Source organism: Myotis yumanensis, unplaced genomic scaffold (genome assembly GCF_028538775.1).
Source record: "Myotis yumanensis isolate MYYU_CA2020_CCGP unplaced genomic scaffold, mMyoYum1.0.hap1 SCAF_4, whole genome shotgun sequence".
NCBI lineage: Eukaryota > Metazoa > Chordata > Mammalia > Chiroptera > Vespertilionidae > Myotis > Myotis yumanensis.
Window position 1 is genome coordinate 25,576,420 of NW_027223755.1, and position 25,203 is coordinate 25,601,622.

A 25,203-nucleotide genomic window follows, 5' to 3' on the forward strand; every position below is an offset into this window, starting at 1 on the left:
GAAGCTAAAACTTTACATTACCCAAGGGTCCAATGGAGGGAAGATAGACCCATGCCCAGTAAAACTGGAGTGACATTGGAAAGGTTCTTTTGTCAGTCACACCTAGGAATAAGTCATTGGCCAGAATATTTACTCCCCTAAACAAAGGAGGTAGGACTCTTGGTTCCTCTTGCCTCTCTTGGGACTCTTGTTGCAGAGGGTGGGCTCTCTTGGCTCCCTTGCATTCGCCCACACACAATGGACCAATGGACTGGAAATGATGCTGAACTGGACCCAGCCGCAACATGGAACAGAAGCTCTGGACACTGCTTTGCTTTCAGTTCTACTGAAACCCCAGTTATGCTTCTTCCAGGACTGAATTAAGGGAAATGGGACTTTGGAAACCCAGGGATGTAATTCCACACAAATAAAAATCACTCATCCTCCCGTGAGAGTCCCAGCAAATTCTTCTTATTGTAAGAACTCTACCCCCAGCACTCAGTGGGGGACGGGATACCCCAATTTCCCCAATAACACAGGGTTGTACTCCATGGGTGGCTGAGTTTGTGACTGTCCAGGCCCTTCCTTATATGCCTTGCTGCCCAGGTTTCGGGGGATAGGGCATCCATTAGGATGCCTTTGGGGGCCAGAGTCTGCCTTCCACACTAGGTCAGGCCTCTGTGTCTACTACCCTGAGTGGGTTTCCACCTGTGGGCAGGTCGTGCCAGCAGGTCGTACAGGTGTGTCCTGCTGCCCTGCACCACCCCACTATGAGCCTAATCTCAGTCTGTATGCTGTCTTTTCAAATTGTCCTCATCACTGAGAATTCCACTCCTGAGTCACCTGAAGAATGGCAGCCCCTGGGTAAGTGAAGCACTGTGACCTGTGGTTTCTGGGCCAGCTGAGCCTTCTGTTATGCCTTCAGGAGACCTCCCCAGTTAACCCCACACCCCGGCAAAGTGCACACATGGCGCTGCTATACTCCTGCAGAGGCCGCTGGGGAGTGTAAAGTTTTAGTTTCCTGGAACTTTCTGGAACCTTCCTTTATTCCTTAGTCCCCTCCCACTACTCTATATCAGGCTCAACATAAATCTGGGGTCTCCTATCCCACCTCCCTTATTTGCCTGACATAGATAGCAGTAGCACCTTAAGTATTAAAATCCCTCCCCCCTCCCCCCCCACCTCCCACCCCCGTCCCATCCCCATGGCTGACACAGACACTCTCTTGGAGGCTCATAACCATGCATTTTCATTTTCTGTTTTCTCACGGCTCCCTCAACATTTCTCTAAAGCAAAAAATAACGGGAAATAGATATATCTTTCTCCTACTGAAGTGGAAAAAAATTTAAAAAGAGAACTCACAGAAATAGAATGGTAGAAAGCTAAGTGGGCAATTTGGGCCCATTCTGTGCGAATTCTGTGGTTTTGGGGCCCACTCAGCCTTGCTCCTAGCTGGGCCTCTTTGTTCTGATGGCCCGCTGGGCCCCAGTGAAATGCAGATCTCCGCCCCGCACCCAGAGCAGGACAGGAACCCTTTATTGATGCATCTCTTACTTCCTTCCAATGTTCAGAATTGTAGGGAAGGAAAGGAAGCTTTTGAAAGAAAAACATATAGTTCTCCATATGAGAGGGAAAGTAAATTACAGGGTGAGTGCTAGACGGATATTTTTGCCCAGGTGCTGCTGGGTGGCTGGCTTGTGTTCTCTTTGCCGTGGAGAAGGGCCGTCTTCTGTGTTAGGCTGGGAATCAGAAGGCATGTGTCCTGCTGTGGGCCGCTCTCAGCAGCAGACACCCACTCGGCCACCCCCGAGCCCTGAGCCCAGAGGGAACCACCAGAACCAGGTCCAAGTGCAGAGGCACGTCTGCCCCTTCTCATTTCGGTGCGAGAGCCTGATCCCACTGCAGCTGGTCACTTCACACCCCTCTGAGGTTCCTGTAGTCCTGGCCTGGATCAGCTTTGGGAAAAAAAGTAATTAAACTCTCCCAGAACCACCTACACGTTGGCACATGCTGTTCAGAAGTTGCCAGTGTCAGAAAAGGAGATGAAGCCGAGCCTCTCTCTTTCCTGGTCCCTAGTTCCTGTCTCCTTCTAAGTGAAATGTTCTCTTTCTAGTTAACCCTTCACCAGGCCTTATAGCACCTACTATGCACAAGTCAGGCAGAGCAGAGCTGTGCATGGGACTGAATCCTGGCGGGCAGGTAGGGACGGGCAATGGCTAGGAGAATGACAAGCACAGGGATTAATGTGGGGGGCAAATCCCGTAAGGATTTGTTTTGGGAGCAGATTGAGCCTTCTGCTGGTGGACAGAGAGAAGCAAGTCCCGGCAGTGGCCGGAGAACCTGAGGAAGGCAGCAGCTTTTCTCTCTAGGCTTCAGGCAGTGCTGCCTTTGGAGGTCCCGAGTGTGTTCAGGCCCAACCGGTGGGCCTACTGTGGGCTGGAGGGGCAGCTAGGGGGCTTTGTTTCTTAGAGGGCAGAGATGTGTCTTCATACAGGACTGGTGGGTTCCTGGAGAAGATATACCTTTATATACAAAAATTGGTGTTCCTTTCTCTTCCTGCTGATGTTCTAATGGTCCCAGAAGATGTCTGCTCGCAGCCAGGTGGGTGGCAGGAAGTGGAAGGCGATGAGTCAGGACTGTGAGGAGGCATCTGCAGGACCAAATGGTGGGACTGGTTCCCTGGGCTGGTGCAGGACACATCCTCCCCCCCGCCCCCCAAGATGTTCATTACTTAGAGAAAACCGGACAGCGGGAAATCTAGTTAAAGGAAATGGTGCACCGGGTAGTTGGTGATTCATTCCCCAAAGGAGCCATCATGGGGACTCCTACTGAAATGAGCTGACCTGGAGAGGTCTTCTTGGACCAAACAGAATCGGGGTGGCCATGCCTCCCCCTCTGTCCCCAAAGCCTCCACAGGGGAAGAAGCGGGTCCAGTGTCCTTCCTATTGCAGGGCTTTGGGTGAACTGACTCAAGTGAGTGGGGAGAGGCACAGCTAGGCCCTCACCCCACCCCTCACCCCAGGGCTGGGATGCTGAGATGGACCTGGGCTCCCACTGTGGAGGTACAGTGCTCGTGGGGGAGCAGCATGGACAGAGCTCTGCGGAGAGAATGACCTACAGGTCACAGAGGAGGGAAAAGGCTTTGCTGTAGAGTCCATGGCAGGAAGAGCTGAGATTTGGATAGAAATCTGTGCATAGAAATTTCCACATTGACAGTGACACCCAGAGTGGGCTTGCAGACTCATCACTGCAATCTCTCTGCACATCACCTTCTTCCTATGCCTCTGTTTCTCAAATCTGCCTCTGCCTTTCTCTTACAAGGACACTTGTCATTGGATTGAGGGCCCAGCTTAAATCCCAGATGACCTCATCTTGAGATCCCTGACTTAATTACATCTGCAAAGACATGTTAGAAAAAATAAGGTCACATTTATAGGTTCCTGGAATTAGGGAGTGGACATAACTTTTGGGGCACCACTATTCAGCCCAGTACTGTATATATCTTTTCTCTTTATGTTCCATGTTAGTGCCTAGTTCTCAGATGTATCACATGTATATGTGTGTGTGGATATATTTTATACTCTAAGGCAACGTGACTAGAAGTAACAAGGTCCCCATTTCTGGTCTCAACTTTATAATAGATTAGATGGGGACGCTGGACCCTGAATTTAATTTCCTGTACCTTAAAACACCCTTGCAAAAAAAACGAGATCTCGAGGTTACAGTTCCCTTGTCATAAAGAACCTTTCACCTTTGGAAGTGATTGGAATAGGCTTGTTTTAAAACCTTCTATGTGACAGGAAGGAAGTGTGCTTGAACAGGCTCTGAGTTTAGGACTCAGCCTGGGGCAATCGGAACCAAATTAAATGACAAGGTCATTTCCACTGGCCCCCGAGGGCCTTTCCAGTTTATTTATTAAATAAGTAATTGGCAGGGAGATTAGAAGTCAGAACCTTGGATCTTGTTTCCCACACTAACCTTCTAGAGTAAATGTTAGCAATCTCCAAGCTATCATTTACCCAAGGCAGCCTCTGGTCCCACCATTTGAATGTGGTGAGACCCTGGATGCCATGATGTCCAGGGCTCTGGCGACAGCTGACAGGACACAAGACCCCGGCAGGTGAGAACAGAGACCCTCCCGGTGGCCCCAGATCACAGAAGAGAGGAGATTGAGGCGGCAACGTTGCATGGAACACTGTGTTGTTTCAGAAATTATAGTTTATGGAAAAGCAACACCGTAAAATGTAGAAACTAAAGTGAGAAGAAAATCCTTGAAACAATGAGACTAAGATTCCATAAATCAGGTGTATGTGTGTGAATTTACTATCAATGCAAAATGATCGTTAGTATTTAAAAGGGACAAAGTCTGAAGAGTGTTTGCTACAAATAGTCCTTGGAGTAAGAGGTTTCAAAGTTGTTTTAGGATTGACTTAATGTAATGTTTTTGTGACAGGAAAGTAATCGACCGTGTTGAAGTGAAATCACATTAGAAAAATCAATTACGCTTTAAATGCTCATTTCCCATCTACAAGCTCTACCTCGCAGTGTTGCCTATGGGGATGATATGAGAAGATAGTTTTAAAAGGTCTTTGAGAAATTAAAAACTTTTCAAGTGTAAGAAAAGAAAAGATAGGAATGGTCCTCCATGGGAAACTTGTTTAGAATTATTTGATTGGATTTAACCTTCAAAATTATTTTAAAAAACTTTTCGTGAGTAAAAACAAAACAAAACTCTGGCATAAGTTTAGAAAAACAAACAAAAAAAGTATTTTCAACAGTCACTGAATCCTGACCCTGTTGCCTCTCTCATGCACGGTTATCCATGATCCCTACGGAAAGCTGAACAGATAGACTTTAGCTCCATTTTTGCAAACAGACTGTGTGCGCATCTACCTCAATATTGCTACCACTTCCCTGTGTCTAAGTAAGAGTAACTTGTTTCCATTAGCATGTAGCATTTTTTCTGGCATGGGAATAAAACTCGGTAGGACAAACACTGATGTGATAGACAAAGCAGAGCTCACCAGCGTGCATTTCCCTCAGTTATCCTACCAACACAGAGGCCACACCTGGAATTCTCAGTGTTAGGATCCAGGTGCAGTCCTATTGGTTCTTTTACTGTTGCCTTAAGAAAACTATGTCCTTGCACCCAGACTACCCAAGCTAGCACAGTCAATGCTCCCACCCAGCCAGGGTTGGAGATGCTCTGGGGTGTGAGTGACCGGGCACTTGTCCATCTCCATCACCCAAGAGAAATTCAGAGCCTATTTTTTAAAAAGACATTTTTAAATTTATTTTGTTAGAGACAGAGAGGAAGGGAGAGAGTGAGAGAAAGAGAAACATCGATGTGACAGGGAAACATTGATGTGAGAGTGAAACATGCCAATGTCCTATTGATGGTGGATCTATGTCTTCAACCAAAGAAAAGGATGTAGATTCACGGGGGATGAAATGAACAACCCGAAGTAGAGCCTAACAGCCACCTCAAGCTGTCAACTTGACCATGCCAGTTCAATCGCATTGTTATTTCCAAAATCATGTGTTGAGTATCAGTTACATGCCAGGCATGGGGCTTCATGATTCCCGCACATTGCCTGTCTTGTCACAGCAACCCTCAACAGTAGATATTAGCATCATAAGTTAGTTTGGAAAGTGAAAACAAAGTGTCTTGGAGCCCAAGTTCCTTATCCACAGGTGATAAGAAGCAGAGGGAATTCAAGGCTGTTTGATTTCAAAACCTATGTCGATTGAATACAAAAATCATCACAATATCAGATTTTAAATGAAAAAAAATGGGGTCTTGATTGGAAAACAATTTCAATTATTGACACAAGTGTGGAGAAATCCCTCTGATAAACAATTTGAAATAAAAACTGAAAGTCAACTTCTATATTAATGTAAAAAAGTTAGTTGAGGTATCCTTTAAATAGATTGAGTTTAGGAATGTGAAAATTGTCACTTTGCAGAATTACTGCTCTCTTACAGTTTCCAGAAAAGTAAATCTGTAAATCAGTATTAGTTTAGGCTATCGTGTTGTGCTAAGCACACAGTTTCAATTAAGTCAAGAAACTTTAATGGGGATCTTTGGCAACCACATTAATAAATCTTTATAATGCAAATGGAAGCTGAAGGAAAAATCTTCTAAATCACATTGCTGCTTAATTAGATTTGGTTCAGTTACATTTCATTGACTTTTATAGAGAATACCCATGACATGCTCTAAAACACAGATAAATCAAAGCACTAAAGATCAGAGGGTACCACTTGATAAAAAGCCACCCACAATGGACCACAGAGGATAATGCATATGGAAATCACAAGGAATTCCAACCAATACTGAACATAGAACATGCAAGGACACAACAAACATTCCATAGAAAGACATCTATTGGTTTTAAAGTCTTGCTTTTGAGAATCCTTGTTTTTTTCCATTAGGACAGTACCTCTTTGATTTGTGCATTCACCCTCTTCCAATAGCCAACATTTCTTTCCTAGTTATTTTATGGCATATGCAATTTCCCCCCTGTTCTTTTGAGGACCACAGAATAGGACACCTTTGGAAAGAGTATACATGAAAGCCACAGTGTGAATTGTGGTGATAGTCTACATACCAGTAGCCCATTGTATGTAGATCAGCAGTCTGCCATAGTCATATGGCAACTGTGATCACGAAATAAAGTCACATCATTTGAGGAGGCAAGCAGGAGTGAAACCAAGCACATCGGGTTGCAGCAGTTCTATTTTAGCTCACTTAGTGTCATCACAAGTGGTCACCTGAGATCTATAGATGCAAAGTGATGGTGTGTCTACAAAGGAAGACAGCCACTTAATTTGCTCCAGTAGAGGAACAGGGAAGTGCCAGAGTTTATCCGCAGTGGGAAGCAGAGCAGGTATTTATTCCCTCACCACATACTCCCTTACTGACCCAAAGGGGTGACCCCGAGGTTGACTCCCCCAGTCCATTCTATTTGTCTAGCCTTGTTATGGCCTTGAAATAAAATCTTGCTTCCCCTTTGGATCTACACTATGTTCAAATACTCTGCTTTGATTGTCTCTTTGGCTAGCATAGTTTGCTCCTGTGTTTCTTCTGGAACAAAGCTAACATTGCTTATTGCCTTCCTGGATGTCAACTGTGTTTATTTGGCCTTTCCAGTTCATTGACCACATCCTGCAGGTCAGATGGGCCCTGGGATTGAGCGATATTCAATACTATGTAGACTGGAGCCTGCCAAAATCAGAAAGATAAGGTAGAACCCAGCATAAAGCTAAGTAACAGAGCTGTATATTATTTTAATGACTTTGGAGGGAAAAACAAATACTGATTGTGATCACATGGGCTGAGGTCCAAGTTCCTCACTATAGCTTCCCTGAATCAGTCAAGAGTGGAAAGTTGGCCCTTTGCACCAACTTGTTTTTGACACATAGTGGATCACTTTGGGTGTTTCCCAGCCAGCTTGGAAGACCTGTGGCTCCATGCAGCAATGGGCTAAGGATGTGGACCATGAGAACTGACGAATGGTTCATGGGTGGCATCACCGAGGATCAGACAGCACCAGTAAGACAGATACCTTGGCTTAGTTCAGCCGTGGGCAAACTACGGCCCGCGGGCCGGATCCGGCCCATTTGAAATGAATAAAACTAAAAAAAAAAAAAGACCGTACACTTTTATGTAATGATGTTTACTTTGAATTTATATGAGTTCACACAAACACTCCATCCATGCTTTTGTTCCGGCCCTCCAGTCCAGTTTAAGAACCCATTGTGGCCCTCGAGTCAAAAAGTTTGCCCACCCCTGGCTTAGTTCCTCCAGTTGACTTAGGAAAAACCACTTAATAACTCTGAGCTTGTTCCCTCCACTGGAGAGTGTATGAAGTTAGACTAAGTGGCCTCCCAAATTTGATGGTTCTACCCTCCTCTGAACTAGCACACTAGTTCTGCCTCTCCAGAAAGAAAATTCTATTTAAATTTTGCATGTTGTTAGAAGGGTTCAGATAAAACACTGGAATAGAATGTTTAGGTGTTTTGGGCTGTGAGGTTGGACTGCATCCTGCAGATCTATAGATAGGGTCCCTGCAGGTGAGAAGTGGCAAGGAGCTGCCCAGTTCTCCCTCCCGGGCCAGTAGAACAAAGACCATGCCCTCTATGCAGGTGACATTACCCCTCTCCCTCTCCCCCGCCGCCATTTCTACACCAGTCCTTCCATCTTGCCTAGCTGTAGCTGAAGCCTAACTTACTCTGTGAAAACTTCCCTGGTTATCAATTAGAAATCCTCTGCTTGCACAGTGTCTGCCCTGCAGTTAGCATGTAGTCTCCACTCACTTGTTGCTGGTTCCCGTGTGTTTTTCTTGTCTTATGAGTACATACATGGAAGGAGATGCACCTTACACTTCTGTATTCCCTATATCTGAAGTTTGATTCATTGACTTAAAGTAGGGGTTTGGAGACAGAAAGCCAGTATACGATGACAAGGTAACTGTAATGAATTGTTGTAATTGTTCAATCTGAGCCTTTATTCAAGTGTGTTCTAATGAAAGCCTGTTGTAATGTAAATTTCCCAATACCAGTGAAAATGACATGTAAAGTGCTTATGACAATTTTGGGTTTTTCAAGCTCCTTCCCTCATTATGTAGCCAGTTCTCACACCAACTTTGCATGAGTTTACAGTAGAGGGAACTGAGGCTCAAGCAAGTAAAGTGACCATTTGATTTCCTATCCCCTCGAGTGTGGCATCCCCTGAAAAAATATGCACATGTTCTTCCACAAGCTTTGGTGACACAGCTTCGGACATATAGAAATATCTCCAAATAATGCATATGGTTCCTTAAAGGGAGTCACCTTTAATTTTACATTAAAGAGGAAACTATCTGGAAAGAAATGAACTCAGGTGCTTCCCTGACAACCTGTTTCTGTCCTAGCTCTTTAAGGTCTACAGTGTGGTTCAATTACAATGAATAGCCAAGGGTCCCAAACCACCTGCTAAATGTTGGGTTTCCAGGATGGAGAATTCCTCTGTGGAGGATCAGATGAATGAACGCTTAAAGTTCATTGTCATCGAATTTCGTGACTATTGTTACTTGGAGGGAACTTGAGCAGTAGGTCAGGCATTCTCAATACACTGCTGTTTTGGCTGAACAGAGCTGTGTGTGTTTAGGGGGCACATAAAAATGTGGTAAAAAAAATAGACAGAGCAATAAAAGGAAGATTTGGTGAGTGGCCAATTGTATTGAGAAGACTCCACTCCTGTCCTGTGAAGTGAGGTTAGATTTCTGACAACCTTGGACAATGAGCAGGCAGTTCCCTGAGCAGCCAAGACTGGCTGAAAAATAATTTGTAATCAGCAAAGATTTCTCTTCCCTCTGAAATTATATTTCAGAGTGGTAAAATATAATTGGCAACAGTCAAATTTGGCCAAATCATCCCTTTATGTGCCAGTTTCTAGTTATCTCCCTGGTTGCTTCTGGGGACCATTTTAATCCTTTTGCAAAGACTTCGGGTTCCTATGACCCATCTCCTGTCTCACTGCAGATGGCTGTCGTGCTATGTGTGGTATTTGAAATATTAAAATAGTTCAGATAGATTAAATATTTGAAATAGAAGCATGGCCCACAATGACTGGATTCTTGAGGCAGTGTTTCAGGTATGCATGATTTTATTTCAAATGTGTCCAGTAAGATTTTCCACTTGGGGTGAATATTTTTCCTCTTCCTGTGTATGATTATAAACAGTATTTCTTCATCTCATGGAGTTCCTTAGAAAGTTCTAAGTAACTTAACAGAAGACAGAAATGAAACTGTGGGCAGATTAAATAACAGGAAGTTTATATCACAGCGGGGTGCTCACGCATCCCAGCCTCAGGGGGACACACAAGTGACTACAGGGTGAAGAATTAAACCCGGTCATGCAAGTCGTCGTACGATCACTTGGTATCCTTTGGCAGTTCTGGCATTCCCTGTCACTAGCACACATGATAAAATGAGTCCGATGACTTTCGTGAGTGGAAAACTGTCTTTCGTTTTTGGTGGTGGGTTGACCAGCAGAGAGAAGACGGGAACAGAAACCGGCTGTCGGAGGAGCATCTCAGGATATCGGAAGAGACTGTCCACGTGTCCCCACACTTTGCTCTGAGCCCCAGGGAGTGCACACCTGGCGTCTGCAGGGTTGTGTGCCCCACTGAGGCCACAGCAGCCCTGCCTCTCACCTAAGGGTGCTGGCTTCTCTGTGGCCACCATCCCACCAGCACAGAGAGCACATCTGAACCAAGAGGGCAGTTTGAAATCACTAGAACCTGCAATATTAAATTTTTGTTTTCATGAGCCAAAGGTCATAGCACAAATGAGGTCTACATGTTGTCACAGGGGGCCATGGAAAGACACATCTTTAAGTGATGCTGCCCTGCCAGGGAGAGAAACAGAGATAGAGGGCACAGCGAACATGTACCGGCGGTGCAGGGCGCTCCTAGGGAATATGAGCGGTGCCACGGACACGGAAATGGGTCAAGCCGCGGGCGTCGAGTTTCCTGCCTGCTCTTTGGAGCTGCTGTTATGGAAAGAAGCTAAGGGCAATGGGACCAGGTGGAGGGGCAGGTGGGCAGGGAAATGTCACCAGCTCAGCATTTGTTCTAAAGTGACTTAGAGATGATCATTCATTTATGATCGAAACTTAATCCCGAACAGCTTTTGCTCCCTCTTTCTCCCTGTAAACACATCTGTTCATAAATAACTTAAATGTCTCCTTGGCATTCAGGATTCAGTTCCGCTGGAGTAAAAAAGGATGGAGGATGCTCAGCGTGGAGGAGGAGATGGCGGGTGTCTGAGTGTGGAGAGGCCTCGTTGCAAACATCAGCCATCGGAGACTGGTGGGGTGACCCAGCCGTACTTTTCATGTGTCTTCACCAAACTCTTAAAGGTGGCTTCCGCTTCCTTGCGACTGAAGGACTTCTTGGATTTGCCGGCCTTTCTACAGATGCGCCCCTGTGTGAGAGGGAAGAGAAGCCAGGTTAGAACCCCGGCAGGAATCCTGTTTCCCATCATCTTTGTTAAGACCGGCAAAGTTGTGGCCCTTCCTAATGCCTGAATTAGTGTGATGCAGGGAGAGATACGGAGCATTACAGCTTTGGTACCAGGCGGATGGAGGGGTCCAGTGGCTGGCAAGCTTCTGGGGCAGGGGAGAGGCGGGGGGCTGCTGTCTTCACAAACCGGGGCACTGGCTTCCTCCGCACATGCTCCTCCCAAGACACCGGAAAGCATCCTCCACCAGTTCCCCCGCCGGAGGGCCAGCTTTATCCAAGAGCACCCCTGCAGGACCCAGCGCGCCCTCTCCAAGGCAGATACCGCCCTAACTTCCTTCTCTCCCACCAAAGATGCCTTTAATTATACCTTTTCAGTTCCTCTTCAATAATAGTAGAGATTTCTATGTTTACATATACATGAGCATATCTATATATTCACACACACATTTTAAAAATCTGACTTTTAAAATTCAAGCTCGGGAGCACTCAGTGGATTTCTCATGTCATGTCCCTGGGAAGCCGCTGGTGGGGGAGGTCTGTCCTCAAGTCCCGTGAGGGGGTAAAGGCAAAGGGCCAGTGATTTCTCACACAAACTTGGGAGATGGGTGGGGGCCCAGGTAGCCTCTTGGGCACATTTCCTTGCACTTGACTTCCCTTAGCCCCTCCTTGAAGACCTGCTGGCCTTTCTTAGTGTCTCATGTGTGCGTTTGTTGCTGGGGTGGAAACGTTCTAGAAAGACTTGGCTGAGTTCCCTCCACGGGCAAGTGCATGCATATATTCCCCATGCATACTACTACAAACTTCTTCTAATTTGCTGCTTGGTTCACATCAAGTGAGCTGCTAAAAGGGTGAAGGAAGACTGGACACTGCCACGTACTAACTTCTAGAAACTTCCTCACATCTCACCAGGACATGACTCCTAGTTTTAATTTTATGATTTCTTCTGTTGCTTATGTGGTATACTTATACTTGATAAAAGGGGACCAGCAAAAGCTAATACATTTGTAATCATTATCATGGGCTGAGATCAAAGTCCAAAGTTACTTCATTAAACATATACAAATGCAACTTGTAGGCATATCAGCATCAATTTCTTCATGAGTAAGAGCAAATATTCTGGTTTTTTTTTTTTCATGAAATGAACATTCTAATTACCTCTATGATTTTTTTCTATAATACTGAAAATTTATGGTGTGATTTGAGAATCCTGAACTAAAAGCAGTCAAATACAGGTTCATGATAATCTTGAAATGTTCTGTTGGCTTTTGGATGAACATATACACTGCCTATTGTTTGTGAAAGTCCCAATTGTTACAAAAAACAACAGACAAACCCCAGTGAACAGACTACTCTTTGTGGCCTGGGAAGAATTATGAACATAAAGTGTCAGTGCCCAGTCTATTCAGCAACCAGGAGACAGCGCCTGCTGTCAGCTAGTCGGAGGTCTCCACGCCTTCACTGCACTCAGCTGTTAGAAAGAACTCTGCTCTCCTCTCCTGTTTCCTACACCCCATGTCACAGTTAACAGATATGTTTTCATAGATTGCCTGCCCTCCACTGATTGGCTATTTAAGTATCATCCAGTGAAACACTGAGCTTGAAAACGACCATTTGCATTTCCTGGCTCTGCCAGGGTGGCTGAGCTTTTTGCTGAAATGCCCATGAGGTGCCCACTGAGCCAGGAAGGGGAGGATCGCTCCATCCATCCAGGGCCTCTGACATCCCCTGGCCACGCTGCTGTTGAACTGGTTCCCATTCTTACTTCCAGGGTCCAGTCTCCTGGAATCTGGACTTCGAGGAAACCTTCAGCCTCACTGCTCTGACTCTATTTTCCTCTGTCAAGTGGGGACAATAATCACTTCACAGTATCACTCCGAATGTCAGAGAAGACACTGAATTTGGAAATACTTTGAGAATTTTTAAGTATGTACAGTTAATTAAGAACTATTTTCCTTATTCTTATAACATACATATTTCTCCCTTGTCTGTTTCCATTTAACTAATAATCAAAGAGTCTATTCTGGGCATTTTTGTTAAAATAACTCTTATTTCTTTTAAAATACCTACTTGTATTTAATGCTGAAAGACCTGGATGTTAGAATTACTCAGACCACTGTGATTCCATTGTCATTAGGAGGTTAGATAAGTAAAGACCCTTCTGAGCCACAGACTGTAAATGTAAAATTATGAACAATGTAGGACTTTCCCCCAAGAATCTGAAGAATCTCAGCATAATATGGATGCAGAACAGTGTTAACGAGAATACAGCTCTCTAGGGTTGCATCTGTCAAACAAAGCCATAAATTGGTACTTTGGTTTGACCTTTTTGGGGCTGATCACAATGGTCAACATGAAAACATTTCTACACAGCTAATAAGTTTCCCCAAACTCAGGTCCTCAGTTCAGCCACAAGATCTTTCAGGATTTTTATTACCCCAATGTGCACATTGAATTTCAGTCTGGCTCTGTCCCTTCTGCATTTCTCTCATCCATCCATCCATCCATCCATCCATCCATCCACCTGCCCACCCATTCATCCACCCATCTACCCATCCATTATGTTGGGTGCTTAAAAGACAAAGCAATCCTACCCTAGAGGGCCTAGATCCATCATGGAGAGCGAACTGCATGTGTTACAGATGCTGAGACAGAAGGGGTAGATCAGGGTTGCTCAGCCTCAGTACTATTGATGTCATAGGTTGGAGAATTCTTTCTTGTGAGTGAGGGATCGGGCTGTCCTGTGCATTGTAAGATGCTTAGCAGCGCCTCTGGCCTCCACCCACTAGATGCTAGCAGCACAACTTGAGTTATGACAACCAAATTGCCTCCAGACATTTTCAAGTGTTCCCTTGAAATCACCCCTGAATAAGAACCACTGATGTACAGAATAAAGACGGGCCAGCCCTAGCCAGTTTGGCTCAGTGGATAGAGCATATGCCTGTGGACTCAAGGGTCCTGGGTTCGATTCTGGTTGGGGGCACATGCCCAGATTGTGGGCTTGATCCCCAGGGGGGAGGCGTTGTGCAGGAGTCAGCTGATCGGTGATTCTCTCTCATCATTGATGTTTCTATTTCTCTCCCTCTTCCTTCCTCTCTGAAATCAATAAAAATATATTTAAAAAACAAAACAGATGGTCCAGAGCAAGGAGGAGTCAGATCATTCTCTGTTTGTTTAGTAAATAATTGCTACAAGTCTTCCCCATTAGGCACTATGTTGGTTACTGGGACTGCAGCACTGTCCAAGGTGGGAATGAGTCTGGTTCTCATACAGCTGAGGGGAAGGGTGTGTGTGTGGAGAGAAAGTCCACCATGGGGAGAAAGAAAGGAAAAGGTGGGGAGAGGGGTAGTGTCAGCTGTCTGTGCATCCAGAATGATTTCTATGTCTAATGACCCTTGAGCTGAGCCTTGAAATATGTGTGGGTAGGTGTTTACCAGGCCCTAGAGGTGTGGGTAAGGGGTCCCAAAGCAGAGGTTGAAACAGCCAGCTATATTTAGAGAATGATGGGCAGACACTTGGTAAAGCTACGGTACAGAGTACGGGTGTGTCTGTGTGTGTGTGCATGTGAGTATGAGTGTGGGTGTTGTGGCAGGGGGTGCAGAATTCAACAGACCTGGCTTCAAATCCCTGCTCCAACACTTCCTGGCTGTGTGACCTTGGGCGAGTTACTGTAAAATAAGCATTTAATAGTATTATATGACACTGGATTTTTATAAAGACTTAGTAAGTTAACGCATATGATATACTGGGCACAGTGCCAGGCACAGGAAAAACACAATAAATACTGCATTTTATTTTTTAAACTATCAGAGGGTCTTCTCTTTTGGTAAAGTTAGTTGCATTATTTCCTCTTGATAAAAATACAAAAAAATGTCTTTTTTTTGTTTAGATATTATGACTTGGTTTATTTGGTCACAAAAATGTCTTTAGGCAAGTCCAATATTTGGAATTTATGTGGCTAATTTCTCAACCTTTTCAATAATGCCCATTTTAACAAATGCATTCATTCTATATTTCTCCTTTGATCCGATTTTTCTTCTTACTTTTTTTTCTTTGCAAACATACCTTCATGGCACTTTTGTATGTTATTTACCTATGAATTACAGCCTTCTGCTCCTTTAAAAATAACTTTCCAGACAATTCATGTAAACTTTTGAAGTTCCTTCACTCATTTCCTGGGCTGCACTGCAGAATAGCTATTTGTTTTCAAGGTCTTAGAAAGTGTAATTGATAGTCTAATGGCACTTATAAACCCTAACCCCTGCGACGTGGGTTGCAAACGCGTGTTGGGCTCCTTTCAGGCAAGGCAGCCTTCCTGGAGGAGGTTGTTCAGGAGCTGGATTCAAAGGTCAAGTGGAATAATCCAGCCAGAAAGCAGGAAGCCAGGAGGAGCTCTGGGCATTTGTGTCCAGGTGCTCCTGGGAGGAGAGAGAGGCAGGAGGCAGGAATAGGAGGCACAGTAGTTCCTGGGGCTGTAGGAATAGTGTCATAGTGTGTGGCTTCAAACAACAGAAATTTATATTCTCACAGCTCTGGAGGCCAGGAGTCCAAAACCAAGCTGTGAGCAGCGCTGCTTGAGGAGGCTCCAGAGGAGAATCTGTCCCAAGCTGCCCCCTAGCTTCTGGTGGTTTGTTGGTAATTGTCAGAGTCCCTCTCCCTGGTCTCTGTCTTCATGTTCCCATGGCCTTCCTTCTCCCTGTGTGTCTCTGTCTCCGTGTCAAATTTCCTTTTTTTTACCCGGACACACCAGGCATCCCATTAGGGCCCATCCTAATCCAGGATGGCTTCATCTTAGCTTTACATCCACAAAAACCCAAATAAGGGTGCATTCTCAGGTGAGGTGTGGGGGGAGGACTAGGACTTCAATATATATTTTGGGGGGACATATTCTCCCTTCTACAAGAGGTAAGGTTGTTAGAAAGGTCTTCAACCCCTTTTGGCAGCATCTGGAACTCTCCTGGGGGTGACAGAGCATCAAATCAGGTTGTCTTTTGGGATGGGTCACTTAGGAGGTGGGTGGTCATCAAGTTGGGGTGTTGGCAAGTTAGCTTATTGTCATAGTCCAGAGAAGGTGGGTGAAACCTGGCCTGTGGCAGAGGCAATGTGGGTGGAGAGAGAGAGGCTGGGTCCAGTAGGCAATGTCAGCAGGGCTTGGGAGGAATGCCATTGAGAGGAAGGGGGACTGAGGCTTATGGGTTTCTGACCCAGGAGAAAACAGGTTTCCAGGTTAAGGTACTGAGTCCCTTTGGGTGGGCTGGGCTTGGACTGAGTATCATAAATCCAGGCACACAAGGCAGGAGGCCGTTGGATGCAGTGCTTGGAGCTCTTACATCATGGGAGATGGACATGACTGAGGGTCCATAAAGGGAGGGGCAAGGGGCTGTGCCTCCACTCTGCCCACTAGCTACGGGCTTGGAGCAAGTCACCCTATCTGCACCTCAGTCTCCACATCTGAACCATGTGCCCACTGTGGTATTTGTGAGCCTTTGGACAAGGAGAAATCACTGGCCTGGTGTGCAGGGTGGCAAGCGGGGCAAGGTGGTGGTGCGACTAGTGACACAGGACAGCTTGCAGGTGACACTGCCTTAGGAGATGCTCCAGAAAGGGAACTGGGAACAGTGTGTGTATGTGGGGGGGTCATGCAAGAGGAGAAGCAGAAAGCCATGGGCACAGGGCCTGGGCAGGCCAGGGGAGTCAGGGAGGGTGCAGATGGGGGCCTGAATGCAGGGTGCCAGGTCAGTGCCCAAAAAGCATTGGTGCCGACCCTTGGCAGGAAATGTGATGCTTGCTTGATTTGTAATAAAATCAGAACTTTATAAACTCTTCTTGACCTTATCTTTTTAAGCAACCTCCACACATTAAAGAAAAATTTGGTCCTTTAGAAAAGTGCAGCTTAATAATAAAGATGTCTCAAGATAGCAACCTCTATGTCCCACAGGTTTATTAAGTGCCTGCCATCCAGAAGACCTTGTGTGTATTGCTAGAGACACCAGGTGACACCAGGTGAGCGAGATGTGCAGGGCTTAGCCAGGGCCTGGTGGGTGGTGGTAGTAGGTGAATGAATGAGTACAACTGGCCAGATCCCAGCTCCCTGCCCTAGAAGGGCCATAGCCCAGCTCTCCGGTGGCAATGACTCTCATCAGAAAAATGCCAAGATGCAAAGCCACTTCACTCAAGAAGGAATGTTGCTTTAGTGGAACATTCTAGAGTTTTCCATTGAGAAATATTATGTAACCACAAACTCTCTATTAAAGTCTCTAAAACATTTCCCCAAGTATTAGGTAATAAACATCTTCAGATATTTGCTCTTAAATTTGTGAAAACTCTCAGGATGACAAAGCCAGCATCAGTTTTAGAAAAACTTGGGTAATATTCAATATTATCATAAAAAACCCTCAAGCCACTGGCAGCACCAAAGACACAGTTCATGGATATTTTTGATGCTTGTGAAACATAAGGACCTCTTCCCTCTATATTTTAAAGAATGTTCCAGCAATTATTAATTCTGTTTTGAGATATATCGTATTTTCTTGGAAGAAGCAAGCAGAGAAAAAGGAACTTTTTGCTAAAAATTTAAATATCAGATTATCATTTCAAAAATATATCTTTGGAGATTCCACTCATACTTATACTTCTGCTGAGGCAGCCAGGTCCCAGTGGGTTTCATTAGCGGCACTGGAGCTCAGGAAGTGACAGCCAGACCTACTTATTAAAGGCATTCGTGGCTCTGTCTAGCGCTTGCTGGGTGCCAGGATGGGGCTTGAACACACTCATTAAAACCTCCCTGAAACCACACCAAGTGGGCTGTGCTCTCATCAACCTTGATTTATGGATAAAGAGACAGATACAAGAGCACAAGGATGTGCCCCAAGTCACACAGGACGCCAGCGCAGGACAGAAGTCCACACTCTGCACCCAAGGCCCAGCTGACTCAGAAACATGGAGAAGGGTCTCAGGAGTAAGAGAAGAAAAATGAGATTCTGACCATTCACAAATGCTGCCCACCCTGGCTTCCCTTCCTTCTCCGCCCCCCCCCCCCCCCCCCCCCCGATGGAGGATGAGTCAAGGTCACTAAATGCCCTCTTAGCCCTCTACACCCTCTTTTCAACATGGAGCTCCTGGCCTCCATCCCACATTCACCACAGAGCTAGTTTAAGCCCTGAGCTGATCCGTGCATTGCATCTGCTTTCACCCCGAGAGCCTGGTCTTTCTGCCCCAGGCGTGTGGACCCTCCTGGACTCTGGTTCCTGAGTGATTGGAGCAGGGAGGCCTCCTTCATGAGATGCTCGTTCACTCGCAGTCCCTGTTCCTGGGGACCACTGGCAATCCGTGGTTCCATTTTTACTAGATGCAGAATGCAAAGGAAGCTGCTTGTGACAGGCCAAGCCAAGGACACCGTGTTCCATTTCCACGGCTAAAACACATCTGTAGTGCAAAACAGCCACTCCTTCCGTGTTTTCTACTAATGAGCTAATTCCAGCTGCCTCCTCGTGGGTTCGGAAAAGTCCACCCTCTGCCTCTGCTAGCAGGGACTTCATAGGTTTGACAAAATTACCCCAAACTGGGTTGATCTGGAAAAACTGCATCAAGAAGTAACACAAGATTTTCATAGAGAACCAGGGTAACATCGGCATCATGTTTTCACTCTCAGGATAGTTTCTAGTTTTAGGAGCCATGTCTGTCTGGGCGATTTATGGCGACATTTCACAGCTTCACTATCTTCCCCAAGCAGTGTGACTTGCAATGACAGAGAAAGTCACCACCGTAACAGTTAACAAGGCAACTTTAAAATGGGAAAGGAAATTCTACAACATCAAATAAATAAAACTGATGAGATTTTGGAATTACTGGATGTCTTAAGATATATTTTCTGGAAAAATCCAAATGTAAAAATGTTATGATTTGGGCAAATATATATTATATTTGGAGGGAGCCCCTTGCCCCTCCCTTTGTGGACTCTCAGTCATGTCCATCTCCCATGATGTGAGTAAAATATATATTACTTTTGAGAAGAATCTGTTTTGCTATAAAAACACAGCAATAACAAAGACTCTACATGGATTATTTACTTCATCTCTTCACTACTTTTTTTATTCTTAACAAAAGAGCAATGCTCACATGGATGTGAAATTTCACCTCTGGCCACTGGTGATGTCCCACCCTGCCTTTCACGGAGGACAGGTCTGAGGAGGGGGTCAAGGTCTGCCTTCGGCTTAGTCCTCCTTGAAGTGCTGAGCAAAGATGGGACTCATTGTTATGAAGGCGTGGATGCAGCCTCCTAGAACAGCCCTGAACACTCAGTTTGTCTCCAAAGAACCACACAGTCCAGGTCACCAGTCCACTCCATCTTTGGTTCACATATGTCCAGGCGGGGATTCTGGAATTCTCACCATCAGCCTCCACCTCAAACCCAAATGTCAGTCCCCTTCCTGCCAGTCACTTGCTCCAGGCCAGCCACTGTTGTTTCTGAGTGGAGTCTGTCAGGATAAAACTCATCACCTTCCCCCCACCCCCCCAAAGAGTTTTCCTGTCACCTCCCTATTTTGAACAAAGCTCACCCAACTTTCTATCCAACCATTTCCTCAAAGTCTGAAATATCACCAAGAGCCCCTCAATCAGAGACCTGCTGGCAGGAGCCAGTTCCTCGGATTTCAAAGGTGGAGGTGGCGGTCATCAGGAATGCCAGTCACACCCGTCCTGGGGGGGCAGAAAGTGGGGTAGCTTCCCACAAATTCCCCACCTATGCCCATTACACTTGCAGCAAACCTTAGCAGGCTACCTCCAGTGTGAGGGCTAGGTGTGAGTGTGAGGCATCAGGAACCCCTGGCATGGCTGAAACCATGAGCTTGGCCTAAGATGGCAGATCCACCTACATCAGTCTGACTGGTGGGTCCACAGACTGGAGCCAAGCTCTGTTTGTGAGGCTCGGTGGATGCACAGAGGTCGAGTGGAGACGCACAGGAGATGGGCATGTGTTCAATTAGTCTGAGGCAGAAGGCTGTGGGGGGCTAATAGGTGTGTGAGAGGTGTGGGGGTCTGTCCTGCTGGCCCTGTCCTCCCAGGGGATGGGACACCCTCATGTGACCATGGGCCTTCAGCACTGATGTAAGCTGGTGGTCCCAGAGCTCATGGGTTAGGCCACTCGGGTGAGGATGGGTGGAGGCAGGGATTTCTGAGTCCCTGGAGTTGGGGTCACTGGTTTTCACTTCTCTCTACCCCAAGAGGGGGTCACTCCCGCCCTATGAAAGCAAACCATTATTGGTGGCAACCAGTGTCCCGCAGAGACAATGGTGGTTTGGCCTTACAAATCCAAAGTATGTTTTCCTGCTGAGGAATCTAATTAGCAAGTGGGCGATGCACATTGCATATGACTGAACGTCACTCCAAGGATGAAAAGAACCGAAAAGGATCACCTGCTACAGGTTATGCGTTCATGGCGCATTTCTGCTTCCTGTGTCACTTTCATTAAAACTGTCCTAAGTTTTGGAGCTGATTTGGCACACTTGAGGAATGCTGTGACACTTTCGTGACCCCTTTCTGCCGCCCCTCGAGTTTCTGCTTCATTGGACCATCCCGTGATGAGTCAATGCCCTGTCACCCTCCCACAAGCTCCTCAGGGCAGCAGTGCCAGCCCAGCAGGACAGTCTTCAAAAGGGATGCTCCCCCTGCGGAAAACTGGCCCTCTATGTGCTGAAAACGTTGAATAACAAACACCTTGTAATAAACTGACAGTGCCTGCTACGTTTGCTCGAGAACACACTTTTGGTTGTTTTGTGCACCAGCTGCTAATGAGGCGCTAATGAGGTGCCAGGGTGCTGGATGCTGGGGGAGGCACTGCTCTGCACAGAAATAGGAGGCAACTTCACCTCCCTCACCTGGGGCTATTAGACTGCACCTGCTGGGAAGACAATGAGCTTGATCATGACAGCAACCCTCTCCCCTGAAGATTTCCAGACACTCACCCACACCTGAGCAGGCGCCACCCCACATTTTGGGCCATTTCAGGGGTGTGATGGCTTGTCCTAACTCAACCAATCCTAGTGCACTTTACATTAAAAACTAAGTGTATCATAAAACAATGTTCTGGAGGGTCTTGTGGTGAAAATCAGCACCCATAACATGCTCGGGAAAGTCAGCTCATTTCTGCACCATGGGCGTGTATCACAGCATGTCAGCATTCTGGGTCCATGGCTGGAGTTACTGCTCTCGTATCACACCCATCTCCTCTGACTCCCCTCTTGCTCCCACTCCTCCACCACCCCCACTCCCTGCCTTCCAATCCCCTCTGCCCTGTACCTACACTGGCTTCTTGTTAAATAAAGAGCTTTGAGTACGGGGAGTCCATCTGGCCATGTGCCATGAATAACTGGATAAAAGTGAAGGATTCCAACCATTGCAGGACTACATAGCATCATCCCCTGCTCCCAAATTTGCTGTTCGCTGGTGTCACACAGGTGATGGTTCTGGTGCAGGTGGAAACCAGTACATGCTTTTCCTGTTTACAAGATGATGCAGGGTATGGAATAGCTTACTCGGTGTTGAGAAAGCAAGGAGGTGGGGATGTGTCTGGAAAAGGTGGTGTTCTGTTACCATGAAATCATCTTATGATAGTAATCAAGGAAAAAAGTTGGTTCTAAATTCAAGTTTCTAGTCTCTGACTGAAAATCTTAGAAAACCAAGGGACTGATTTTGACTGACCTAATAAAAATTAAAAAGTGATTTTCTATAGGCAACTGGGATGGCTATTATTACTTTTAGGTCATTACTTTGGGGATGCTCTGATTTCAACTCTATTATTTTATTATTTGTATAAGGGTGCTCCTACAGTACTTTTTCTTTTTGATTGAGTAAGAAGTATACTAAGTAGAGAAACGAATTCAGTCAGTGATTTTTATGAACATCACTGGGAGTCTTCAAAAGATACATACTTTACAATACAATACAGGTCAAGTGTGTCCCAGTCAATGTTCGAAAAACTTTACGTATATAAGTGTGCTCTATCCTAACCAGGGAGGGACTGCCATAACCTCGCTCCTGATGAGGAACCTGAGGCACAGAGTTAAAGTGCCCAAGTTCACGCAGCAGGTGGGTGGTGGAGCTGGAATCGGACTCACAAAGTTAGTTCCAGAACCCCTGCTCATAACTGTTCTGCAATACCAGAAAAAGCAACAACAAAAAAGATGCTGAGTGTCATCTGCTCAGCTTTTGTCTAGACACACAGAAATAACATAATTGTGTTGGAGGAGTTGCAGAGAGGACTCAAACAGCACTGCTGCCCTCTGTTAGTGCTGGTGGCAACACCAAGTCCTTGCTCTACAGAGTTCAAGGTTCCAAGAAGACAGGAGACAGGAGGGAGGGTTTAAGATGGACTGCAGAATGCACAGAGAAAATAGATTAAAGGGAGCTTAAATTCTGAAGAGAAGTCCACGGAGCTGGTGTGAGGGGGATGGCTGTGCTCATACATTATGTTAGGTTCCTCCAGGAACTATCACATTCTCAGGTCTAGGTGGGAGACTGGTGGAGATATTTGGGGATATTTGACTGAGTTCCTCTACTTTTGAGTAATACAAGAACGCATGCAAAATGCAAATGGGTGAACAAAATTGTTTTTAATAAACCTTGTGATGAATCTGATATATCTGATATATCACCACACTCTTGTTAAGTGCTTGTTTCAAACAGTTCGATCAATAAAATTACCAAATAAGAATTGTTTTCTGATGTAATATAAATTAATGAGTAAAATTAGCATACAAATGGAATTAAGGGCTTTCAGAAAGCATCCTACATCTGAGTTTGGGAAGAGCATTAAATTGACAAAAATAACTTTGGATAAAAAAATGCATCAACGTGGGTGTATCATCATAAAAACCAATTGGATTAAAACATAGTCACAATAATTTTGACCTCAGTCAGTCCACAAGTGAGGGCTTCCAGAATCAGCAAACCTCAAGCTGTTGTTTTAAATAATCATCAGCCAAGCAGCCCTTCTCCCTTTTGGTTCACCTGGAATGTCTACCCTGCCTACCCCAGGCCACTTCTTCTGCACCCTGGTTTTGCTCAAAGTCTTCTGTCTCTGCAGGTCCCCAGGCAAATGCACAATGTCCCTTTTCTCAGCCACCTGCTCCAAGGGCTGAGATGACTCTGAGAGGAAAAGGCAGACACAGAGCCCTGGGCAAAGCAGAGGAGAGGAAATACTGAACCAGAGAGAAGCAACTGGACAAGTGACTAGTCCTGCATGGACAGGGATATTTGAGACAGTAATGGCTGGAAAGAAAGGAGAAAAGAGTATTCTCGGCAATCTTGGCCAAATTCAGGGGTGTGGCATTGGAGTAGGGTGCAGAGTATAGAGCCCATGAGAAAGAAAAGTGGAAGAAAATGTCATCAGGTACACAGGAATAAAGAGGCAAAACAGAAGATGGAGGGAGCCCTACTCAAAAGTTTTGCTGAGAGCAACGGGAAAAGCCCAGAGCAAACAAAACCAGAGAAATCCTTTAGTGGAAAGAAAAAGGAGAGAATGAGAAAAGAAAGGCAATTATTATTACTGGGAAAAAGTAGAAAATAAATTCTGGGAAAGCTAAGAAAAACAAAGCTAAGAAACAACAATTCTGGAAAACCTAAAATTCACGAGGAGGAAGGCTGCAGGAGGGAAAGGGGGCTGAGGAGATGAAGAAAAGTTCAGTTTCTAAGAGACCTGGAGGCAGCAAGAGTCAAGGGACCAGGCCTCAGGACAATGATGGAAAGATGTGAATTCTAAGATCAAAGTCACAAGAGGAAAAGTAAATATTAAGATGTGTTTGGAAAAAAAAGGGTACTGTTTTTGGCTGAATAGTATTTCCCAGTTTTTACATAATGATATCCTCATCTCTGGAACCTCCGAATGTGACTGTATTTGAAGATAAGTGTCTTTATCAATATCATTAAGGAAAAATGAAGTCATTGGGGTGGGTCCTAACCTGAATTGGCTGGTGTCCTTATAAGAAGAGATCAGGACACAGACAAGCATAGGGAAGACCCTATGAGGACAGATGACTGTCTACAAGCCAAGGAGAAATGCCTCAGAAGGAACCAATCCTGCTAACACCTTAAATCTTGGAATTCCAGCCTCCAGACCTGTAGGAAAATGAATTTCTGTTGCTTAAAGTACCCAGTCTGTATAACCTTGTGATCCCAGCAGCCTTCCAATAGTAGTACAGGCAAATTCAGGTTCCAATAAGAAAAGCCACAGATGAGTGGATGGAAGGAAGGAGAGGTGAGAAAGAGGGAGAGAGAGAGAGAGAGAGAGAGAGAGAGAGAGAGAGAGAGAGAGAGAAGGAGAAGGAGAAGGAGAAGGAGAAGGAGAAGGAGAAGGAGAAGGAGAAGGAGAAGGAGAAGGAGAAGGAGAAGGAGAAGAAGAAGAAGAAGAAGAAGAAGAAGAAGAAGAAGAAGAAGAAGAAGAAGAAGAAAAGAGAAGAGAAGAGAAGAGAAGAGAAGAGAAGAGAAGAGAAGAGAAGAGAAGAGAAGAGAAGAGAAGAAATGAAATGTGGGGAGGGAGAGAGGGAGACTGAGAGAACACAGTAGCACAGAAACCTCCAATTAGGATAAGACCACAAAGAGACCAAAAAGAAGATGTTTATAGACAAAGTCTTTAAATAATACTCTTCATGCTGAAATGACAAAATAAGTGCCAGACCCTAACATGTTGATTGGTGAGCTGGGGACAGGGAGCAGGGAGCTGAACTCACTATCTCTTGGACTCTGAACACAAGCTTCCACCCAGTGTCTACCTCATTTATTTTATGGCAAATAGTACAATGACATTTCCAGGGCATATGATTAAAAACAATAATTCATGACACGAATTCTCATATTTACTAAAATATGATCAATAAATTCAGTGTTTAGATAAATTCAAATCACATGGGATGCACATGGTGCTGGAGGTGAAATTATTTTGGCACTCAGTGACAACTAGACAATGCCTGCCTTTTTGACCCAGTGTCATTTTATTGCTAAAAATGTCCACTTTCTTGACACTATAATTACAGTGCATTCAACACCCATAATTTTTCTTTGATGATTCATGACCTTGCGGTACCTGAAAGTCATCAACTCAATTTCACTCTATAATAGCTGTGGAGTGCTTGCTTGATGCAAGGTCTAGGCTAGTCCCTGCAAGCCCCCAATGCCTGCCTACCCAGAGTCCCCACAAATTGCTCCTCCTGTGGGTATGTGACAGG

At 45.4% G+C, this 25,203-nt stretch overlaps 1 protein-coding gene across 1 annotated transcript in view; it reads right to left on the reverse strand.

The window, feature by feature from the left end:
• Positions 1-9,610: 9,610 nt before the first annotated feature.
• UBE2QL1 (ubiquitin conjugating enzyme E2 QL1) overlaps positions 9,611-25,203 on the reverse strand; it is a 33,789-nt gene continuing 18,196 nt past the window's right edge. Inside the window, exon 2 of the mRNA XM_070411962.1 lies at positions 9,611-10,949. Coding sequence (XP_070268063.1) covers positions 10,818-10,949 — 132 coding nt within the window. The 3' untranslated portion in view covers positions 9,611-10,817. The remainder of the gene's footprint in view (positions 10,950-25,203) is intronic.